The 19,787-nt window shown below is 30.6% G+C and overlaps 1 protein-coding gene across 2 annotated transcripts in view; it reads left to right on the top strand.

The window, feature by feature from the left end:
- Window positions 1-19,519, top strand: part of LOC139511581 (neurexin-4-like) — a 34,618-nt gene extending 15,099 nt beyond the window's left edge. The window contains exons 10-25 of one of the 2 annotated variants that reach the window (XM_071298425.1): window positions 1,046-1,198; window positions 2,077-2,103; window positions 4,558-4,693; window positions 5,281-5,387; window positions 5,645-5,770; window positions 6,826-7,035; window positions 7,705-8,001; window positions 8,900-9,070; window positions 9,701-9,922; window positions 10,856-11,098; window positions 11,951-12,133; window positions 13,005-13,150; window positions 13,974-14,064; window positions 14,551-14,673; window positions 15,138-15,287; window positions 17,716-19,519. In XM_071298425.1, the coding sequence (XP_071154526.1) occupies window positions 1,046-1,198; window positions 2,077-2,103; window positions 4,558-4,693; window positions 5,281-5,387; window positions 5,645-5,770; window positions 6,826-7,035; window positions 7,705-8,001; window positions 8,900-9,070; window positions 9,701-9,922; window positions 10,856-11,098; window positions 11,951-12,133; window positions 13,005-13,150; window positions 13,974-14,064; window positions 14,551-14,673; window positions 15,138-15,287; window positions 17,716-17,906 (2,576 nt within the window). In that variant the 3' untranslated portion in view covers window positions 17,907-19,519. The remainder of the gene's footprint in view (window positions 1-1,045; window positions 1,199-2,076; window positions 2,104-4,557; window positions 4,694-5,280; window positions 5,388-5,644; window positions 5,771-6,825; window positions 7,036-7,704; window positions 8,002-8,899; window positions 9,071-9,700; window positions 9,923-10,855; window positions 11,099-11,950; window positions 12,134-13,004; window positions 13,151-13,973; window positions 14,065-14,550; window positions 14,674-15,137; window positions 15,288-17,715) is intronic. The other variant, XM_071298426.1, reaches the window with a different exon arrangement.
- Window positions 19,520-19,787: the final 268 nt, after the last annotated feature.

The following is a 19,787-nucleotide window of genomic DNA, read 5'->3' as shown; positions in this document are numbered from 1 at the left end:
TTTCACTTGTTTTAAAACTCTTTTAATCTATTAGATTTTCAGTTATTTATTTAGAATTGTCAATGATCTTGGGCATTTTATATTTAAATACAAAGTTGAAATTTAAATTTAGATTAATTTGATAAAATCCGTAGATCGCAGTACATGAAACATCAATTATAAATATCCAACTCTAAAGTGGGACTTTATTGCAATCACCATATACATGTTTGTCCATTCATTTATCTGTCTCTTTGTCCAACAAATGTCCTTGTCCCATTTTTCTCTGATAGATGTCACAAAATAGAATTACTTGATATTTAGTAAGCAAATTCCTACCAAAAGTCAGCTGCTTCCTCCACCTAGAAAAATTGACTGCAGGGGCGGATCCAGCCATTTTAAAAAGGGGGGGGGGTCCCAACTTAGAGTAAAGGGGGGGTTCCAGCTATATGCTCCCATTCAAATGCATTGATCGGCCAAAAAAAGGGGGTATGCCAACCCCCGGAACCCCCCCCCCCCCCCCCCCCCCCCCCCTTGGATCCGCCTATGGACTGCCAAGAAATAGCAAATTAGTGTTGAAATTGGTGTTAAACACTGATCAATCAATCAATCAATATTAAGTCTTGAGATTGAAGAGGTGTAACATGTGAGCACATAATTGTTAGTTACCCACTTCCTGTTTTTGAATGCTATGAACTACAAGCATGACAACATGTGCATTACTGTTTGAAATTAAGGTGGTCATTAACTCTACAGGTAGATAACTCCGTAAAATCAGCTGAATGTTTTAATCACCATCCATTGTTAAAAAATGTTTGGTTTCTCAATGATCAAAATAAGTGTTTGTCATTCAAATTGCTTTATACTATTGAATTTTTCCAATAAAGTGTATGGTTCAAGTTTTTTGAGATATATACTTTTTTGTCAAAAGGTCAAGGAAATATTTGTCAAAATTTTATGAAAATCATACAAAATTAGATTTAGTTGAGGTGCTTGGTATCAAATTAAATAAGCTGTAAAAATTACATCGTTTTTAAATGTAACATTGCATATAATTCCATTACAGCTGCTGGAGATTTAACCAGTGGATTTGCTGATGGATTGTGGCACAAGTTCTCACTTCTACTTAATAATGAGAAACTAAATGTAACAATAGATAGAAATTCCAAAGTCTCTATTAGAACTATGGCAATTCAGGCTGGGTCTACATACTATTTGGGTAAGTATTACTAAACAAGGATCATCTTTTTAAGTAGAAAAAGAATATTTAAACAATACAAGCAATAACTTTGTTTCAAGACTGTTATTGTCCAAGATATAACTATGCTGCTTGATGCATTGTTCTCGTCAGAAATTAATGTTAATAAATTAAAGTATTCATTTGTAAACATGAATGTATCACCAAAGCGTAAGGTAGATTAAAATTTAATACCCGATGAGTTAATAGTATGATGTTTAGAATTTTGAAGAAGACAGTTAATTCGTTCTTAAATAATTTTGATGGTATTAACCTTATACAAAATTATCAAAAAGTATTTTAGTTTTCGTCTATCAACTTGGAATTACTTTATACTATAAATATTATCTTTCTCAGACAATTTTCAATTTACCTATTTATCATACTATGCCATTGTAGTTGTATGAAAGATATGCATATTATGATCAATTTATCAAGATTTTTATTTATGTCTTTGTACTGCATACACTAAAGGATTGCATAATTAGGTTGAGGAAAAAAAAATTTATGATCTATTACATACATGGTACAGGGATTGCCTTTGAAAATTCACAGAAAAGATTCTTTTAAAATTCATAAAAATATACAGATTATTGTGTATATGTACTGTATAGCAAGTTATTTTCGCGGGGTGTAAATTCTTGCTTATTTTCGCTGATAGAAGAAAATCGCCAAAATAAATTCCTCCAATTTTAAGTGTACATGCAAAGGTATTGATAACAGTTTTTAACCTGCCAAACTATTTTGTATACCCTTCAATGAAAATTGCGAAATTTTACACCGGCGAAAATAACCAGCTATACGGTATCTTGTGTTAATATCATAAACAGTAATGTATAATGTATAAGTTGGTCATTTAGGTGGTGTTGGCTCTATTAGTATAAAAGGTAGAGTATTTAGAGGGATAAAAAAACATGGTTTCTTAAAATCCTTTTTGTTCTCTGCATCATGTTCATTGTTTCACCTTTGAAATATGTTTATTTGTTGTGAAATTTCACAATGATATAATATTGTTGATAATAAACTATAATTTACCTTGTTTTGAAAATATTAAACATTCACTTCATGCATTAATGGCTGTTTTTCTTTCCCACTGATTTAAATAACTGTCCTATGAAAGAACATAACATTTTGCAAATTAGTGTAAATACTTATTTTTCTTATACCCATGCAGAGGTAAACATTATCTGGGGAATAGATGGGTTTCTTGGGGGTCACCAGTTCAACATAATTTTGGTTGCAATATAATTTTGGTTGAATATTTTAAAGAAATTGTTACATCAGAAAAATGGGAAAGGAGCTAGCTCGAGGGACCACTTATTCTATGTCTAAAGATTTCTGTTCATAGTCTTGGAGGAAGACATGAGCTTGGTCACAAAGGGTTTTGTTTTTGTTTATTCTGAGAGCATTAAAGAAGCCCTTTTCCTCTCTTGTTTATACCATCCCATAATTGTTCTTTAGATTACCTTTCAGGCTGGTTTCTTTGTGATTTTTGCATGATTAAGGTTGTACATTGTACAAGCAATATTGTTTTACTTCCCAAAGTTGGTTTCGGTTTTCTAAATTTAGTTTGCTTCAACCAAATGTTATGAAACTTATACACAATGCTTATTAACACTAACTACAGATCAGGTTTGAATTTTCATGTTTTGGTGGCTTCATTTTTACTGTTCTAGAGTTATGTTCTTTACAAATGGAAAAGTTGCTGACAAATTTCAAACATTTCGATCAAGTAAGAAAAAATTCAATTGGACTTATCTTCCTTTGTCCATGATTATAGTTGAATCAACTATGTACAATCAATGCTTTTTGAAATCTTCTGTGAAAATTGGAGTTATCTTTCTTTGTCCAGATTGGAAGTTGAATAGACTAAAACCAATGCTTTATACAATGTAATATTCAATTTTACTACCAACTGAATCAAAGCAATTCTTACCATTCAGTGCTTACAAGCACTTTGATTAACATTCAAGGCTTATGTCCCTTTACAATTGGAAAAACTTCAGAATTTTTTCATTTCTGACTTTCTGTTCCTTTACCTTAAGCATGTTAAGTTTGTCTCAACTCATTTTAAGGAAATGTATATATAATGCTTATAACCACTAAACTCAGTTTAAGTTCAAATTTTGGCAGCTTCAATTTTACAGTACTTGAGTTATGTCCCTTTATAATGTTATTTGCTAGCTGGGGCATCATCTGTGTCCCTATGGACACATTCCCCATTTATTTTGAAAAGCGTCACTGTCTATTATATTTTTTTTTAAAATAATTTATGCATGTATGTAAGAATAAAAGTGCATATTATTTATTATTGTTTGTAAATTATTTTGTATGCATTTTTGATACATGTATGTTGAATGTTTATGTATAAAACTGTACGTGCATGTTGTTATTAGGTTTAAATCTGAGAAATATATTTTTACAAATATCAAAGTTATTCAATTATTCACAAGCAAGTAAACAAATTGAAATGAGCATCAACATGTTTTAAAAAAGGATGGGTTTATTAAAAAAATAAATGTAAATGAAGTATATAATCATGTAAGAAAATGATATGGTGTATTGAAAGTTGACATTTATTTATGAGTCTGTGTGCTCTTATGATATGTCCCGTGATAATTTGATATAGCTTGGTTATTTTGTGGGAGGTTTCATTTAAAATGTCTATGACAAATTGATTTACCTTGGAAATTTTGTAGGAGGTTACTAGTTTGATTTTCCTGTGTAATTTTGTAGGAGGTTACAAATTTGATTTACCTGATTAATTTTGTAGGAGGTTACATCCTATGTCCATGATAATTTGATTTACCTGGTTAATTTTGTAGTCAGTTATACATTTGCTTTACCTGGGTAATTTTGTAGGAGGTTACTAATTGGATTTACATTGGTAATTTTGTAGGAGGTAACTAATTTGATTTACCTGAATAATTTTTGTAGGAGGTTACATCTTGTGTCCATGATAATTTGATTTACCTGGGTAACTTTGTAGACGGTAACATCTCATGTCCATGAATTGATAATTAGTTTACCTGGGTAATTTTTTAGGTGGTTATAAATTTGATTGACCATGGTAATTTTGTAGGATGTTACTTATTTGATTTACCTGGGAAATTCTGTAGGTCGGTACTTTTTTGATTTACATGCATAATTTTGTAGGAGGTTACTAATTTGATTTACCATGGTAATTTTGTAGGAGGTTACTAATTTGATTTACCTTGTTAAGTTTGTAGGAGGTAACTAATTTGATTAACTTGGGTAATTTTGTAGGAGGTTACTTATTTGATTTACCATGGTAATTATGAAGGAGGTTATTAATTTGATTTACCTTTGTAATTTTGTAGGAGGTTACATTTTTGGTAATGGCTTCAGAGGATGCATGAGGAGCGTAATCATATCATCACAACCTGTCGATGTTGCTGCTATCTCAGAAGTTGACAGGCCATCTGTTTTGACAGGAAGTTGTGGATTGGTTGACAGGTAAATATACAAACTGGTTAAAAAAAAATCAATTTATATGTGTGTAAAAATTTACTGTATGAATAACATACTTTAATCCATATTATTTTCCTATCAGGACGATTTATTTTTTGTGACTTTTGTGAGAAAAAAGTAACATGAACTAAAAGGTTGCAAACATGTAAAACTTGTATATTTCCTTATTGAACTACATCAAGCTAATTTTATAATTGCGACATTAAATTGTCGTGAAATTGACTAGCATGGACTTCAAGTGAAATAAAGAATCAGTGAAAATAATTTGGTTTGCAGTATCATGGAAAAGGTTTTGGGTGTTTATGTATAAATGTATTTTGTAGATGTACCCCTAATCCATGTGAACATTATGGTGTATGTACACAGAAGTGGGATAGTTTTGTATGTGTATAAACGTATTTTGTAGATGTACCCCTAATCCATTTGAACATTATGGTGTATGTACACAGAAGTGGGATAGTTTTGTATGTGTATAAATGTATTTTGTAGATGTACCCCTAATCCATGTGAACATTATGGTGTATGTACACAGACTTGGGATAGTTTTGTATGTGTATAAATGTATTTTGTAGATGTACCCCCAATCCATGTGAACATTATGGTGTATGTACACAAAAGTGGGATAGTTTTGTATGTGACTGCAGTAATACGGGATACAAAGGAGAAGTGTGTCATGTTTGTAAGTATCAACTAACTTATGTTTAATTCTTTTTTTTAACCCATTTGCCATAAATTTAAAGACTCTGTCACATTTAATTTGTAAACTCTAATTGTTTTGTATGACAGACTGGTAGTTAACACAACTTCTGCCATATATGAGTTTTCTAAAGAACAATAACCACTTATTTTTTCCTGCAATGATTTTCAATAGCTTTCTTGATAAAAATCCTGTCTATAGAAATAATTATAGCATGTATATTTGTTTTATCTTTTCAGCTGCATATTATTTATCGTGTGAAATGTTTAAGATGTACAGTAATGACGAAGGATTAGTTAATACACAGATTGATCCAGATGGTTCCGGTCCAATGCCTCCTTTCCCAGTAGGATGTGATGGAAAAAGTAAGAGGAGTGTAGAAGGAGTTTTCTAAATGTGTAAATTCTAGTGTTAAAATTGTGTATAAATGTTTTCAAAAGCAACTCCCATGCATTTTGAATGGCTAATGACTTGTATAAATTATATTTTAAGCTAATGATTTGATGCTTTTTCCTCGAGATGTTTAAGTAGTGAAAAAAAATATAATACATTAGGTTCTTTAAATTTTAAGAGGAAGAATGTTTACTTGAAATGAAGTTGGCATGTGTGATATAAGTATTGTAATATTTAGCATGAAATATAAATGCTTCTTACATCTATAATCAGTTTAGATTGGAATCAATATTGCAAACTTCTATCTAATTTTTTTATATGACATTATTTGCAGGTATATTTGTAACTTATGTTCAGCATAATGTAGATATATAGTACAAGGGGATACATAACACCTAAAATCAGCTGAATGCTTTAATTACCGGGTACATACTAAAGTTTGGAGAAATCAAGCTTCTCGATGATAAGAATTCATGTTTGTCAAACTTCTATGTATCCAATGAAATTATTCCTGCAAATTGTGTGGTTCAAATTTCTTGAACATGTTGAAATGTTTATTTATTTATCAACAGGTCATAGTTAATTATTTCCTTTGGAGAAATCAAGCTTCTCGATGATAAGAATTCATGTTTGTCAAACTTCTATGTATCCAATGAAATTATTCCTGCAAATTGTGTGGTTCAAATTTCTTGAACATGTTGAAATGTTTATTTATTTATCAACAGGTCATAGTTAATTATTTCCTCAAAATTTTATTAAAATCAAACGAGCCATTTTTTTTCCAAATGATTTTAGTCAAAGTGTTGTGGTACCCCCTTAAGTACAGTGAATGGATAGCAGACATGTTATTTTAAAGAAATACAATTGATAAAAAAAAACATGTGTTCGTACAACTGTGCAGGATCTTCTTATTTTACTGGACAAATGTTTATTGCAATAGAAATTACTGTATTTATAAGTTAAGTGAGGTTACATATATTGTAATCAGAAACATTGAAATGAAATGAATATTTATGATCTTTCACAGAGGAAAGAGGAAAAATAGTAAAGACAGTGGTCTACCATGATGCCATGGAGCAAATTACAGTGGATGGCTTCCAATCGCCAAACTTTTACAAGAAAGTCATACAGTATTCTGGTGATATTGAATCTCTGACAAATATTATTGAACGATCAGCTTCATGTTACCAGAATTTAGAATATAGATGTAACAATTCTAGACTTCTTGGTGAAGCAGGTGAGAAACTATTATTCAGTTTAATTAAATTTCAGGTCTATGCGATATATGTTAATGCAAGAACAACTTCATACCTGCCAACTTTTCAATCCCTTCATGGGGAATTTTATGCACAAGAGGAGCTTGGAAAATAAAATGAAAATGAGGAATGTGTCAAAATGACAACAAACAATCTGACCAAGATTTTTAAGATTATTAAGTTCATATAATAGAGGATGTAAATAGTTAGGCCATCTCCTCCCATTGGGGATATCCCCATAAATCGAGATAGTTGGGCTTGGTTGGCAGGTCTTGAAGCAACTGAATGACACATTGGAATAATACAGATCTAGAGTTCAAGGTCAAGTTATCAACAACATTATGTCCAGCTCTTAAAGGACCTGAGTCTAGAAAAGTTGAATAATTGGCCATTTCAGAACCTAATGGACCATGGGTTATTTCATTGATCTTTACTAGTTAGCTGATGTTTTGACTGACTCTTGTAAAAAGTACATGCATTTATCATATATGTAGCTCCATAAGGAGAAGGGTTCAAATCCAGCTGAGGAAAGAACAAAAATTAGCTATTCATCAAATTCACTAGCCCTTTCACTGGTTATACAAATTTTCTGGTAAATACATATATTATATATTACTCTGAATATTAATTGATTTATATTTTATTTTCAGCAACAAATGCTGATTATTTTGCATGGTGGGTAGGAAGGACCAACCAGCCCATGTATTATTGGGGAGGTGCTGCCCCAGGGTCAAACAAATGTTTCTGTGGTCTGCAGGAGAAAGGCTGCACTGCTGGAAAAACAACCTGCAACTGTGATGCTGGGACAATGAATGAGTTTGATGGGGGAAATATTGTACACAAGGATTATCTCCCCATAATGGAGTTATATTTTGGTGATACTGGTACGATTGGCGATGATAAGATCGGGAAATATAAAGTCGGAGAATTAGTTTGTGAGGGAGATTGTAAGTACATTTATGTTTCAATTTGATAATTTTGATGAGGTGACTTATTTTCTTGCCTTTCATGGATATCAATAAACTTTGTGTTTATCAAAATTTTATTACAAAAAATACAATTGAATTGCTATAAACGAATAATAAGAAATAGGAATACCATGTTATGTAAAGTTTTCTAATGGAATACATAAACCATATTTTATTCTCCGCCATTCACCAAAACTAACCAAGAAGCACACATAGATTTCTGATGACCAGAGTACATATTTGAATATTGATAACAAGGGATATTGATGTATATATGGGACTGAAATGACAAAAAATGATGTCAGTGGCAGATCCTGAAATTTTCATAAGGTGGCCTGCTCCAGTCATGCTTTAGTGATTCCCTTTATAATCAATCAACATTTTCCCACACAAGGCGGAGGGCATCCCCTCGGGGCCCTGGGATCTGCCTATGGTAGTGCAAGGCAGAAAAATATGCATTTGATAAAAAATAAGAAAAAAGATACTTTTTTTCTTGTATCAATATACACTGTAATTTCAGAAATAATTGTGTGCATTTATTTTTGCGAATTTTTGAAAAATGGACAAAATTGCAAGATTTATATTTGTGATTTTGTGAAAAAATGCAAACAGATATACAAAATGTATCATATATCAGAATGCAAGTTCTTATTATTGCACAATTCAAACCAAGTCGCATTATTTGCATTGATAAAAAGCTCACAATAATTTTCGAATTTACAATATGTGAAAACAAGTACATTTTGTTTCAGTTCATCAAATTCACATTTCTTAATCTCCATTTGTTGATCAACAGACAATGTCAAACACATGTAATAACTTTTGAAGTTAGATTAAATCATTTATATATAAAACATATATATTTGTATATTTGCAGCTGTTTTGGACAGTATTGTAACATTCCGTAAGGCTGATGCCACCATTAAGATCGACACATGGGAAGCCGATCCTGCAGGGGATATCTGGTTCCAGTTTAAGACTACAGCCACTGATGGAACTATCTTACATAATATTGGGGATCCAGATTACATCAAGGTTGCCCTGTTCAGTAAGTGCATATTCAATCATTATAAGGAAGTATAAAATAGTATTTTATTGATGGAATAAAAGGATATAGAGTCACACAAAATATCTGCATGCACTACATGCATATGTTGATTAATATCTTACAGATTACATTGTTTTTTGCTGGGATTTTTTTTCAGATTTTTAGATAAAAAAAAATGCTAAGCTCCTTTACATGATAATTAGGCTACTAAAAATTTGTTTTAGTTTAATGCGATGATTCATATGGTTTTAAGTATTCGAATGCAGTTAAAAAATATTTTTTGGACTCATTAGAATAAAAATGGGTACCGTGTTCTAATTCTGGCAAACGTGGGAGGGTCCATATGATAAATCTAAATTATCTATTAGGTTTGATTGTTTTTGACATATTTTGCTTTCCCATACAATGTATTTCTATTGCCTTATTCACATTAATTTTACTGTGACTTTTTTTTATAAATTGTAAGTGTTTCTTTCTACTTAATGCAGTTAATTCAAAAGTCAGACTATTGACTCATTTTGTTATGGAAGGACAGTCTTACTTACAAGACATTAACTTTATTGTATAATTTGAAATAGAAAGTAAAAGATGAAAATATGCTGGATGAGCATAAATTCTTTATAATTTCAGATGGTGACACAATACAGTTCAGTTATGACACAGGAAATGGTGCAAAGGTTGTTGATTTCAAGACAACAAATGCCCTCAACGATGACCAGTGGCATACAGTACACGTGGAAAAGAACAGGAAACAGGCATGGTTACGTGTTGACAATTTCCCAGAAAAATACATAACAGAATCATCTGACGAAATGTCTAGAACTCTTGATCTAAAGGAAGGACTTGTCATAGGTAAAAGTTAACAGGGTTTTCCCTCGGTTAATTTTCTTTTTCACCAATTCTTTCATCATGTTCATTAATGAAATTATTTCAAATAAAATCCATGACTTTTCTCAATTTTGTAGATCCTTAAATAAAACGGCTTTATTTTTTCATCCAGGCATTGTTAAAAGTAAATAGTTAAAGTATGTATATAATAGCAGGGCTAAAAGTGTTTGAAGTACAGCAACGTAAATTTATTTTATTATTATATTTATAAAATACCGCTACATTGACAACAACACTTAAGTAAACTGCATCTTTTATTGTAGACATGTTTCGCCGATTAGATCGGCTTCATCAGGACAAAGTATACAAAATTGGAACCCCTGAAGTACAAAAAAATGGTATCATGTATGTGACGTCATAATTGTCACATACATGATACCATTTTTTTGTACTTCAGGGGTTTTAATTTTGTATACATTCCTGATGAAGCCGATCTAATTGGCGAAACATGTCGACAATAAAAGATGCAGTTTACTTAAGTGTTGTTGTCAATGTAGCGGTATTTGATTTTTTTATCTGACAACCCTGCATACCATCTGGTATCCACTTAAGGGAACTCTACCAGCACAAAACATAAGAGGCGTTGGTTCAGCAGCTCTTTATTTAAATTTATAAAAGTTAATTTTAGATCACATATTTAGTCTTCAAAGCTGTATGTCCAAATAATTTGATTAAATAATACAATTTTTAAAATTGATAAGTTATTGTTGATAGCTTTCAAATGCTTGTATTTTGTTTAATAATAAAACTTACTGAAATGCTGAGCATTAAGAATATATTCAAGATATTGGTGATTTCATTTAATATTGTTTTAAGAAATTATAAGACATTGGAGTTAACCTCTTGTGATAACCTTTGCTTTCATGTTGAATAATGCTTATTAATATTTTATTTCAGGTGCCACTGTTGAATTCAAAGCAGGATATGTTGGATGCTTAAGAGGCTTGAGAGTAAATGGTGTTTTAGTGGACCTAAGGGGCCTGATCTCCCGTGGACAGGTATCTTATGGTGTTACTGAGGGATGTATTGGTAAATGTAGCAGTAATCCTTGCTTTAATGGTGGTACCTGTATAGAAGGATACTCTGGCTACACGTGTGACTGTTCCTACACACCATGGAGAGGATGGATGTGTGGTAGAGGTATGTGTATTATACAGTGAAACCTGTTTAAAATGAATCCTGTATAAACAATTAACTTGACTAAACCAAACTTATTTCCTAAGTCCATTCATAACAAATTAAATGTGTTGTGAACCAGCTGATTAAACCTATGGTCTGCCAAAACTGAACAAAATCTTTTAGTACCAAAGAGGTTCAGTTAAAACAGGTTTCACATTAATTTTTGGTCAGATTAAATGGTGTTTATTGTATAGGGACACTCAATGAAGAAGATGGATGTGTGCACATCGTTCTAGTTATAAATGACCTTGAATTTAGATGTCTATTTTGCACCTCAAAACTTATGTCTGATCAGACTTCAATTTGAGAAACAGATGTTGTATTAAAAGACCTGATGTTGAACTGAATGTATCATTTATAAGACACAGATATAAATCTTATAAAAAAGAATACATAGTATGATTGCCAATGAGACAACTCTCCACAAGAGACCAAATGACACAGATATATGTCTTACCTGTATGACCTAATCACAAACTTGACTTATTGTTAATTCACGTTGGTGTCAGAAACATCTACTTCCAGGAAACTTGTGAACAAAATGTATAATAGGTCAATGAATCTAATCAGCTGATTATTCCCTGGGTAGTCAGTGGAGTGTAACAGGGTATGTCAAGAGAAGCTTGGAATCTTGATAGTTTTTGTAACAAGCAATATTTGATGAATAAAATTATAATGTTGTTAAAAAAAAAATCCAAGAGATCACAAAACTTTTTCTATAACACTTCTTTTTGCAGCATTGTAGAATGCATTTTGTGTTTCATATATCTTAGAACTATAGATCATAAAATTCTGTAACTTATCATTTTACAGAGGTTGGTGTGAATTTACAGAAACATTTTATGATTAGATATGAGTTTGATAAAAGTCAAGGTCTTTCAACAACTGACTTCAAAGATGTGAAAGTGGGCTTCACTACTAAGACAAAACAGGGAATTCTGATGCAGATCCAGTCACCCAATGGAGAATACATATCCCTAGAGCTGAACAATGCTGGTAAGCTTTATATATATTGTTTATATACATATCCTTAGAACTGAACAATGCTGATAAACTTTATTTATAGAATTACTTATTTAAGAATTGAATGCTTCATTTTATAACTTCATAGGGTTGTAAAAGCATTAACTGAAGTACATTTGTATGAAGTGCGGAAGTGCTTCATTCTAAAAATTTGTTCACGGATCAACACTTTTACAACCCTATGAAGTTACAAATTGAAGCATTCAATACTTAAACTGTAATTACATTTTCTAGTTAGGATCATGAAAACACGATTTTAATCAAGTTTTTATTTAATTTACCTGTGCACTTTATTGCGGGACCTTGTGTCATCATGCAGGATAAATTTTATTGTGTAATGAAGTTGATTAAGGAATAAAGCAAGATTCCCAATCAGAATAAGGTAATATAATGAAACATAAATCTAATGTTATTATAATGAATTATATATCATTACAAAATTTCAATGTGGATTTTATTTTAGTCTCATTTACAGAGAAAGCCAAGGAAGCTATGCAAGATGTATATATTTTTTGCTCTTATATATGAATTTTTTGAAATGTGTGGTTTTGTTATCGAATAGATGTTGTTCTTGTGGTTGTTAAAAATTAGATTGAAGACATTTTGACAAAAAACTAATGTACATTTAAAAAAAAAATTGGGATGGAGAGCATAGAATACTGTGGATCAATTATTATTCGTGGGATAAAGTTCAAAATTTTCTGTCTACTAGTTTTTGCCAAAACCATATTAATCATACAGTGTCGTATATTCACAAAAAAACAATTTTTCCTCATCCCGTGAACATAAAAGAATAAAGTATTTAAGAAACTTAAAATTAATGGAATGTTTCATTCTATCTAAGGTGGTGTAAAATTTGTGGTGAATGTTGGTGAAGCTCAAAGATTTGAAATGAACACAAAGAATGATGGTATAGACTATACCAATAACCAACAGCATGTAGCTCATTTATGGAGAACAGGTGAAAACAGTGAATTCCTCAACTTACAGGTCAGTACATTTTAACAATTTAATTAAATCCTTGTTTTCAAAATTCCAATAGGGAACATACCTTTTATAATTGTATAAATAAACCAATTGTTCAGACGTTTCCGCCATTGGCCTTCTTCAGTTATTTATTATTCCTCTAAACTACATGGCTGACATTTCTTTTTTCAATCATTGAAAAGATGTTATAGATAAATGTCCTTGGAAACATCATGACGTCATAATACTCTAACGTCATAATAACATGACGTCACAATACTTTTGTATGAATGAAAGTTAAATTATATAAGTTTTGATCAATTGAAGTCATTCCTTTTTAACGTTAATTCCAAATGGTCTAATTGTATTTAATTTTTGCATCCATTGTGCCTCAATATATCTCCTGTAATTTGCGGATTTATCGTAAATCTGTTGCAGAACCTGAACTGTGATGTCCTCTTTAATTAAATTAAATTAAATTTAATTAAATTCAATTAAATTCAAATTTTGTGGCACAATATTCATTCGTGTAGGAGTGACATTATCATTATCTAGTCTTGAATTATTTGAATGTTTTAAAATCCATTGAAAGTTAAAATTAAGCAATTTTAAATGTTCATGAAATTTTATTAGTTGTATTATTAAATTCAAATGTCAATTTAAGACCTGTATCAGATAGATCATTCAATCTAATCAATAAAAAAAAAAGTTCGAATATGATAATATAGACATGATGGACTGCCAAATATTGGTATGTAAATAAAAACACTGAACATTATCTCAAATGTTAACCAAATTTAAGTCTACCAGAATGAAATAGATTTATAAATAATTGTTTTGATTGCAGGTTGATGATTATCAAATTGCCTTTGACAAGCTTGGAGATATTGGAGATCAGATTCTGGATGATCCTAAATATTTATTCATTGGCAATAATGGTAAGTTGTTATGATGTAATAGATTATTAGTTACATATATATAGTGTGCTAATGACCTTTTCTCTAATTTTTGCACTATTTTCACATTTCTTGATTCTTGAGCAAAATAGTTCTCCTCACTAGTAAAAAATCTGTTCTCGGGAAATGATTGGTCAAATTTAATAGTGACATTAAATTTTCTTGCTTTCTTCTAAATTTTCCTATTGTGACGTCATGAAAGAAGGTGTCCATGCCTGATGACATTGCATATAAAGAACAAACTTTCTGCAAATCTTTAAAAAGAAAAGATAAAAAAACATTAGTAATCGTGAGAGAAACAGATTCCACTACTATAAAAAGCTAGGCAAGCCTAGCGCTTTAAATGGTAAAATTTAACTGTCTCAAGGGGAGAAATATTGTAATACACTTGTTGCAGTGATTGAATCTATATATATTTTTAATTGACATTCTTGTTTTCTGAAATTGAAATATTGTTGTTTATTACAGATACATCAAATGCAGAGAGAGGATTTGAAGGTTGTATTTACAGGATGTCAATAGATAATATTTTCCCTTTGAAGAGAGCATTCCAGGACCCCAGACCTTCCTATATGTGGTTGTATCCTAACAGTAAGTTCTCAGATATTATATAGAGGCAAACGATACCAGAGGGATATTTAAAATAATAAGTCGAAAACAAACTGACAATGCCCATGTCTAATTAAGAAAAAGACCAACAGACAAACAATAGTACACAAAACACAACTTATATATTGCATTTCAATATGTCAGTAGAGGAAACAAATTGTATTGCTTCTTTAAAGTATTGAGTTATTTGTTTCAGCTAAGGCTAGTTTAATTATAGGAATTGTAATGAGAACTCATCCAAGATACTCTGCTTATTAGGGCAGGCATTTAGGATAGTTTTAGCTTTGTCTAGCCATTAATAATTTTTGTAAACACTAAGTAGGAGGCCAAAGAAAATTTTGCACAGTTGTGTAAACATTTTGCTCATTGATTTGGGGAAATGTTTCATATTCTCCAAAAGTTATATGTTCAACACAATAAAGATATATTCCTGTTGCTCTATTCAGATACAATACGAGAAGATATGTGTGGTTTTGAGGAAGTGACAGTAATACCTGATCCTATTGAGATTCGTCCAGGAAGTGGTGGAACGTTAGTCAATATCACATACCCATACGTAGAAGATACCTCAGCTAGGGATAAAGCCATTACTGGAGGTTTGTTAGCTTTAACATGTTGTTCTCACCTTGTGAAGCTTTATAACATTTACAAAAATCATCTTTAAATCCTGATAAAAGTACATCGAAATTATACTAGTCTGTATATTAAAATTTCATTTACTTGTAAAAGTAAATATCAATAAAAATAACAATACAGGCACGGATCCAGAGGGGGGGTTCCGGGGGTTGGAACCCCCCCTTTTGTTTGGATGACCAATGCATTTGAATGCGGACATGTAATTGGAACCCCCCCTTTGTCCTGGGTTAGGAACCCCCCCCCCCCTGTTTAAAATGGCTGGATCCAACCCTGCAATATATATCAAAACATAAGTACTAAGAGGAAAAGATTGCTTTAATTTTTATGAGTGGGAAGTTAAATTAAACATTGCATTGATTGTAGTTGATTCAACTACAATTATTGACAAAGGAAGATAACTCCAATTTGATTTTTTTTTACTAGATTGAAATTTGTCAGCAATTTTTTCATTTGTAAAGGGCATAACTCTAGAACGGTACAAATGACTCCACAAAAATTCATACCTGATCTGTACTTAGTGGTTATAAGCATTGTGTATAAGTTTCATAACATTTGGTTGAAGCAAACTCAAGTTAGAGAACAGAAGCCAACTTTGGGACCTAAAACTTAGTGCCCCCTCCGCTATTGCGGGGGCACAAAAAATATTACAATCTAAAAATGATCGTAATCTATACTGAAATGTTCATGACTTACAAGTATTTTTTATTGTAAGATTTTTTGCTGGTTTTTAGATTGTCACAAAGCACGTCCATAAACTAAAATTTATTCATTTGTTATTTATTTACAATATTCACCATGTATCATCAGTACACCGGATATAGGTACTAACCAAGCGGTCATGATCGATTTTGACCTTACAAGCTAACGAAGATCTTTGTTTTGCTTTATCAAAATTCAATGTACATTTCTTAACATTTGAAATTCCTGCTCCCAAATCATTTTTGCATCGATTTTTTCCTATTCATAAAACAACTTTGATATTCAAATAAGAACAATTAACTTGTTCATGCACAAATAAATGTGAAAGTCAACACACACTTTCAATTTCGATACAGTTGTTGAGTCATTTACATGTTTTATCTGAAAGAAACCTAATACAGGGCAAAAGTAAAAGTTACCAATCATAAACCTACCTGTGATTACTCATTCCTTGAAACTGTTTAGGTTATAAACGAGTATATAAATAAAGTTTTTGTGTACGGTGTACAACAACTTAACTATGCACCGTACATAAGAATTTATGTGGTCAGCTAAACACCGTACACAACGCTTCTTTAGGGATAAAATATCGAATAATAACAAATGTATGAAAGATTTCAATGCCAATTATTGAAACAGCTATACTTATTACACACACAGATTGACCTATCAGAAAAAGAGTTGCAATGAATATAGAATTATATCGGATGAGACGAGCGCCAACTTCTTTTACAAGTATTTGCACATGCTTTTAGTAATCCCTCTTGTTTTGGGAAAATAATGAGACATCTCTAATCATCAACCTACGACCAAATCATTTCTTAAAACAGCAATTATGTTTAGATTGAAGTACAAATTGATATTATGTGAACAAAACAAAGATTTTTCGTTACCGTGTAAGATCAAAATCGCTCACGTCCGCTTGGTTAGTACCTATATCCGCTGTACGATGATACACGGTGATATTGCTTGTACAACCTTAATCATGCAAAAATCACACAGAAACCAGCTTGAAAGGTAATCTAAAGGACAATTATGGGATGGTATAAACAAGAGAGGAAAAGGGCTTCTTTAATGCTCTCAGAATAAACAAAATGAAAATAAAAACCATTCATGACCAAGCTCAAAAATCATCTTTAAATCCTGATAAAAGTACATCGAAATTATACTAGTCTGTATATTAAAAAAAGTAAATATCAATAAAAATAACAATATATATCAAAACATAAGTACTTAGAGGAAAAGATTGCTTTAATTTATGATTGGGAAGTAAAATTAAACATTGCATTGGTTGTAGTTGATTCAACTACAATTATGGACAAAGGAAGATAACTCCAATTTTAAAGATTTCATTGATATTTTTAGAAGATATTATATTCCTGTACCTTGCACAAGTTATGTAATATTCTTGACAAAGTGTAATATCATTTGTAACTTGAATATCTGAGCATATGTAACATTGATAGATTGTTGGAAATTTTATTGAATAGGATGTATAGAATGGTACAATCAATGCACTATATTTTGTGTATATCTCTAAAGTAGTGATCAACCTTGGAAGATTCAAACTTCAAGTTAGTATCATAGGATTTATTTATATGAAATATGAAATATAACCCTGAATCTTAAGTTTACTAAAATGTTCCATTTATAATCTTAAATTCAAACATATCTTATTTTTATTTTTAGGTGTATTAGCAGTTGTATTTTTAATCATCATAGTGTGCATTATAATAGCTGTAATGTATTTCCGTGAAAAGGGAGACTATTCAACCAAAGAAGCCACAGGTCAAGATTTTGTGGATAATCCTGACGCAGCTCTCGTCATTAACTCCACTGGGGTACCAGACATTGGTAAAAGACAAGAATGGTTCATGTAGTACAACTTCCATTTTGTAAAAATGTGATAGAAAATCATTTTTTTCCTAATTTTTTTTTATTTGGTTAGCAATATATTTTGATACTAGCATTTAAGGTTCTTATAATTTAAATTCATTTGCTATATAAATAGTTTTTATGTTATTAAGTTGTAAAACATGTTATCTAAAGTGATTTTTTTTCTGAACTAGTGATAGTGTTATTCTAAAAAATTAAGTTGATACAAATGAAGAAAGATACCTAGAATTTTGTTTTTTTAATTATTTTTAATTATTTTTCATTTAATTACATATATATCAAAAGTGCTTTGTAAATATCATTATCATGCTGATGTAAATAATTGTGTATACTATATATATTGTAAATTAAATCAAAAATGAATTCTTCATCTTTTAAAAGCACGTTTCATTTTGATCCATTTCAGATCTGATATTGTAAATTTTAGATGTTTTTTTTGTAGAGCTTGAATTTTATTACTCATGAACAAGATATGGAAAAAATAATATTTGATTTCCGAAACTGATACATATATCAATCATTTTGTTTTATCCTATATGTTTAGTTTTTTTTATCAGAAGAAAGTATAAATGAAAGCAAAATCAGTGACATTGAATTTTTACAAAATTTTACATATTTTTATTTGGATAAAGTGAACTTTTCTGCATTTCAAAAAGCACAAGTTTCAGTTTTATTTATAATACATTCCAGAAATTGTTTATATTAATGTATAAAATATGTAGATATTATTTTTATAACAAAGGTTGTATGTATCATAGGTCAGATTAGTTCTTTTTTAACTAATCGAAGGAATGCCAAGTTTCTATAATTTGATACCTAAAAAATTATATACCTCAAAATGTTTATAATTATAACTGACGTCAAGCAGTTTTTGATAATTGAATATTTTGATTGTTTATTTTTAAAACTTTGAAGATTTCAAATGAATAAATGCAAGGGGTGTGCCATTTGATGTGTTAAGTGGGTGCTAGTGACACAGTCTACTTATTAATAAAGCATATCATTTAAAATAGGGAGAACAAGTTTCATTACCCCTAAAAACATTGACATTTCACACAACATACATGGAAATAACAAAATATTGGTTGTCTTAAAACTATGTTTGCAAATATTGTAATTATTCAGATAATGATGTTGGTTATTCACACTAAATAAGTTGTACTCCAAGGATATATTGAATCTTGAAAGTTTCACTTGTTAGCTTTGGTTTTGGCTAGACAAAGTGACTTAAGCAAAATGTTTTTGTTCCTGCTTACTGACACACTAAAGATCATGCGCTAAAAAAATGAAATGGGAGGGGGAATCCATTAGCATTTTACACTACATCACAGCTATTAATGGGACAGCAAAGTGGCTTCCTTTAAAAGGGTTTAAGTGAATATTCCTTTGGGTACCACTATTTCCATTAATAGTGTACAGGAAAACTCATGGTTTTACTTATAGATAAATTGTATACATTAGTTACACATATCATATATTTTACTTTGTACATATCATTTTAAGGAATTCATTATGTGGAGAATCTATTTGGATGATTTTTGCCATTCCATTTTATAACAATGATATATTTTACAATAAACTTTATTGATTCTATAAATGTGTTGGGTTTTTTTTGTCCTTGACTGCATCAAATTTTAATGAATGTGCAACACTAGTATTGTTTTGAGCTTTGATTTCATCTCATTTTTTTGATTTTATTTCATAAGTGAATTTAAGAATATAAAGTAGTTATCAGAATTCCCATGAAGACTAACTCTGCACCACTTATTGCAGACCTGTTTCTGTATTGTTATGAGTTACGATTTATGACTAAAATCAGTAAAGACCCATCGAAACAACATCTGATTCAAAAATTTTATAACACT

This window comes from Mytilus edulis, chromosome 2 (genome assembly GCF_963676685.1).
Source record: "Mytilus edulis chromosome 2, xbMytEdul2.2, whole genome shotgun sequence".
Taxonomy (NCBI): Eukaryota; Metazoa; Mollusca; class Bivalvia; order Mytilida; family Mytilidae; genus Mytilus; species Mytilus edulis.
This window is presented reverse-complemented; position numbering and strand designations above follow the sequence as displayed.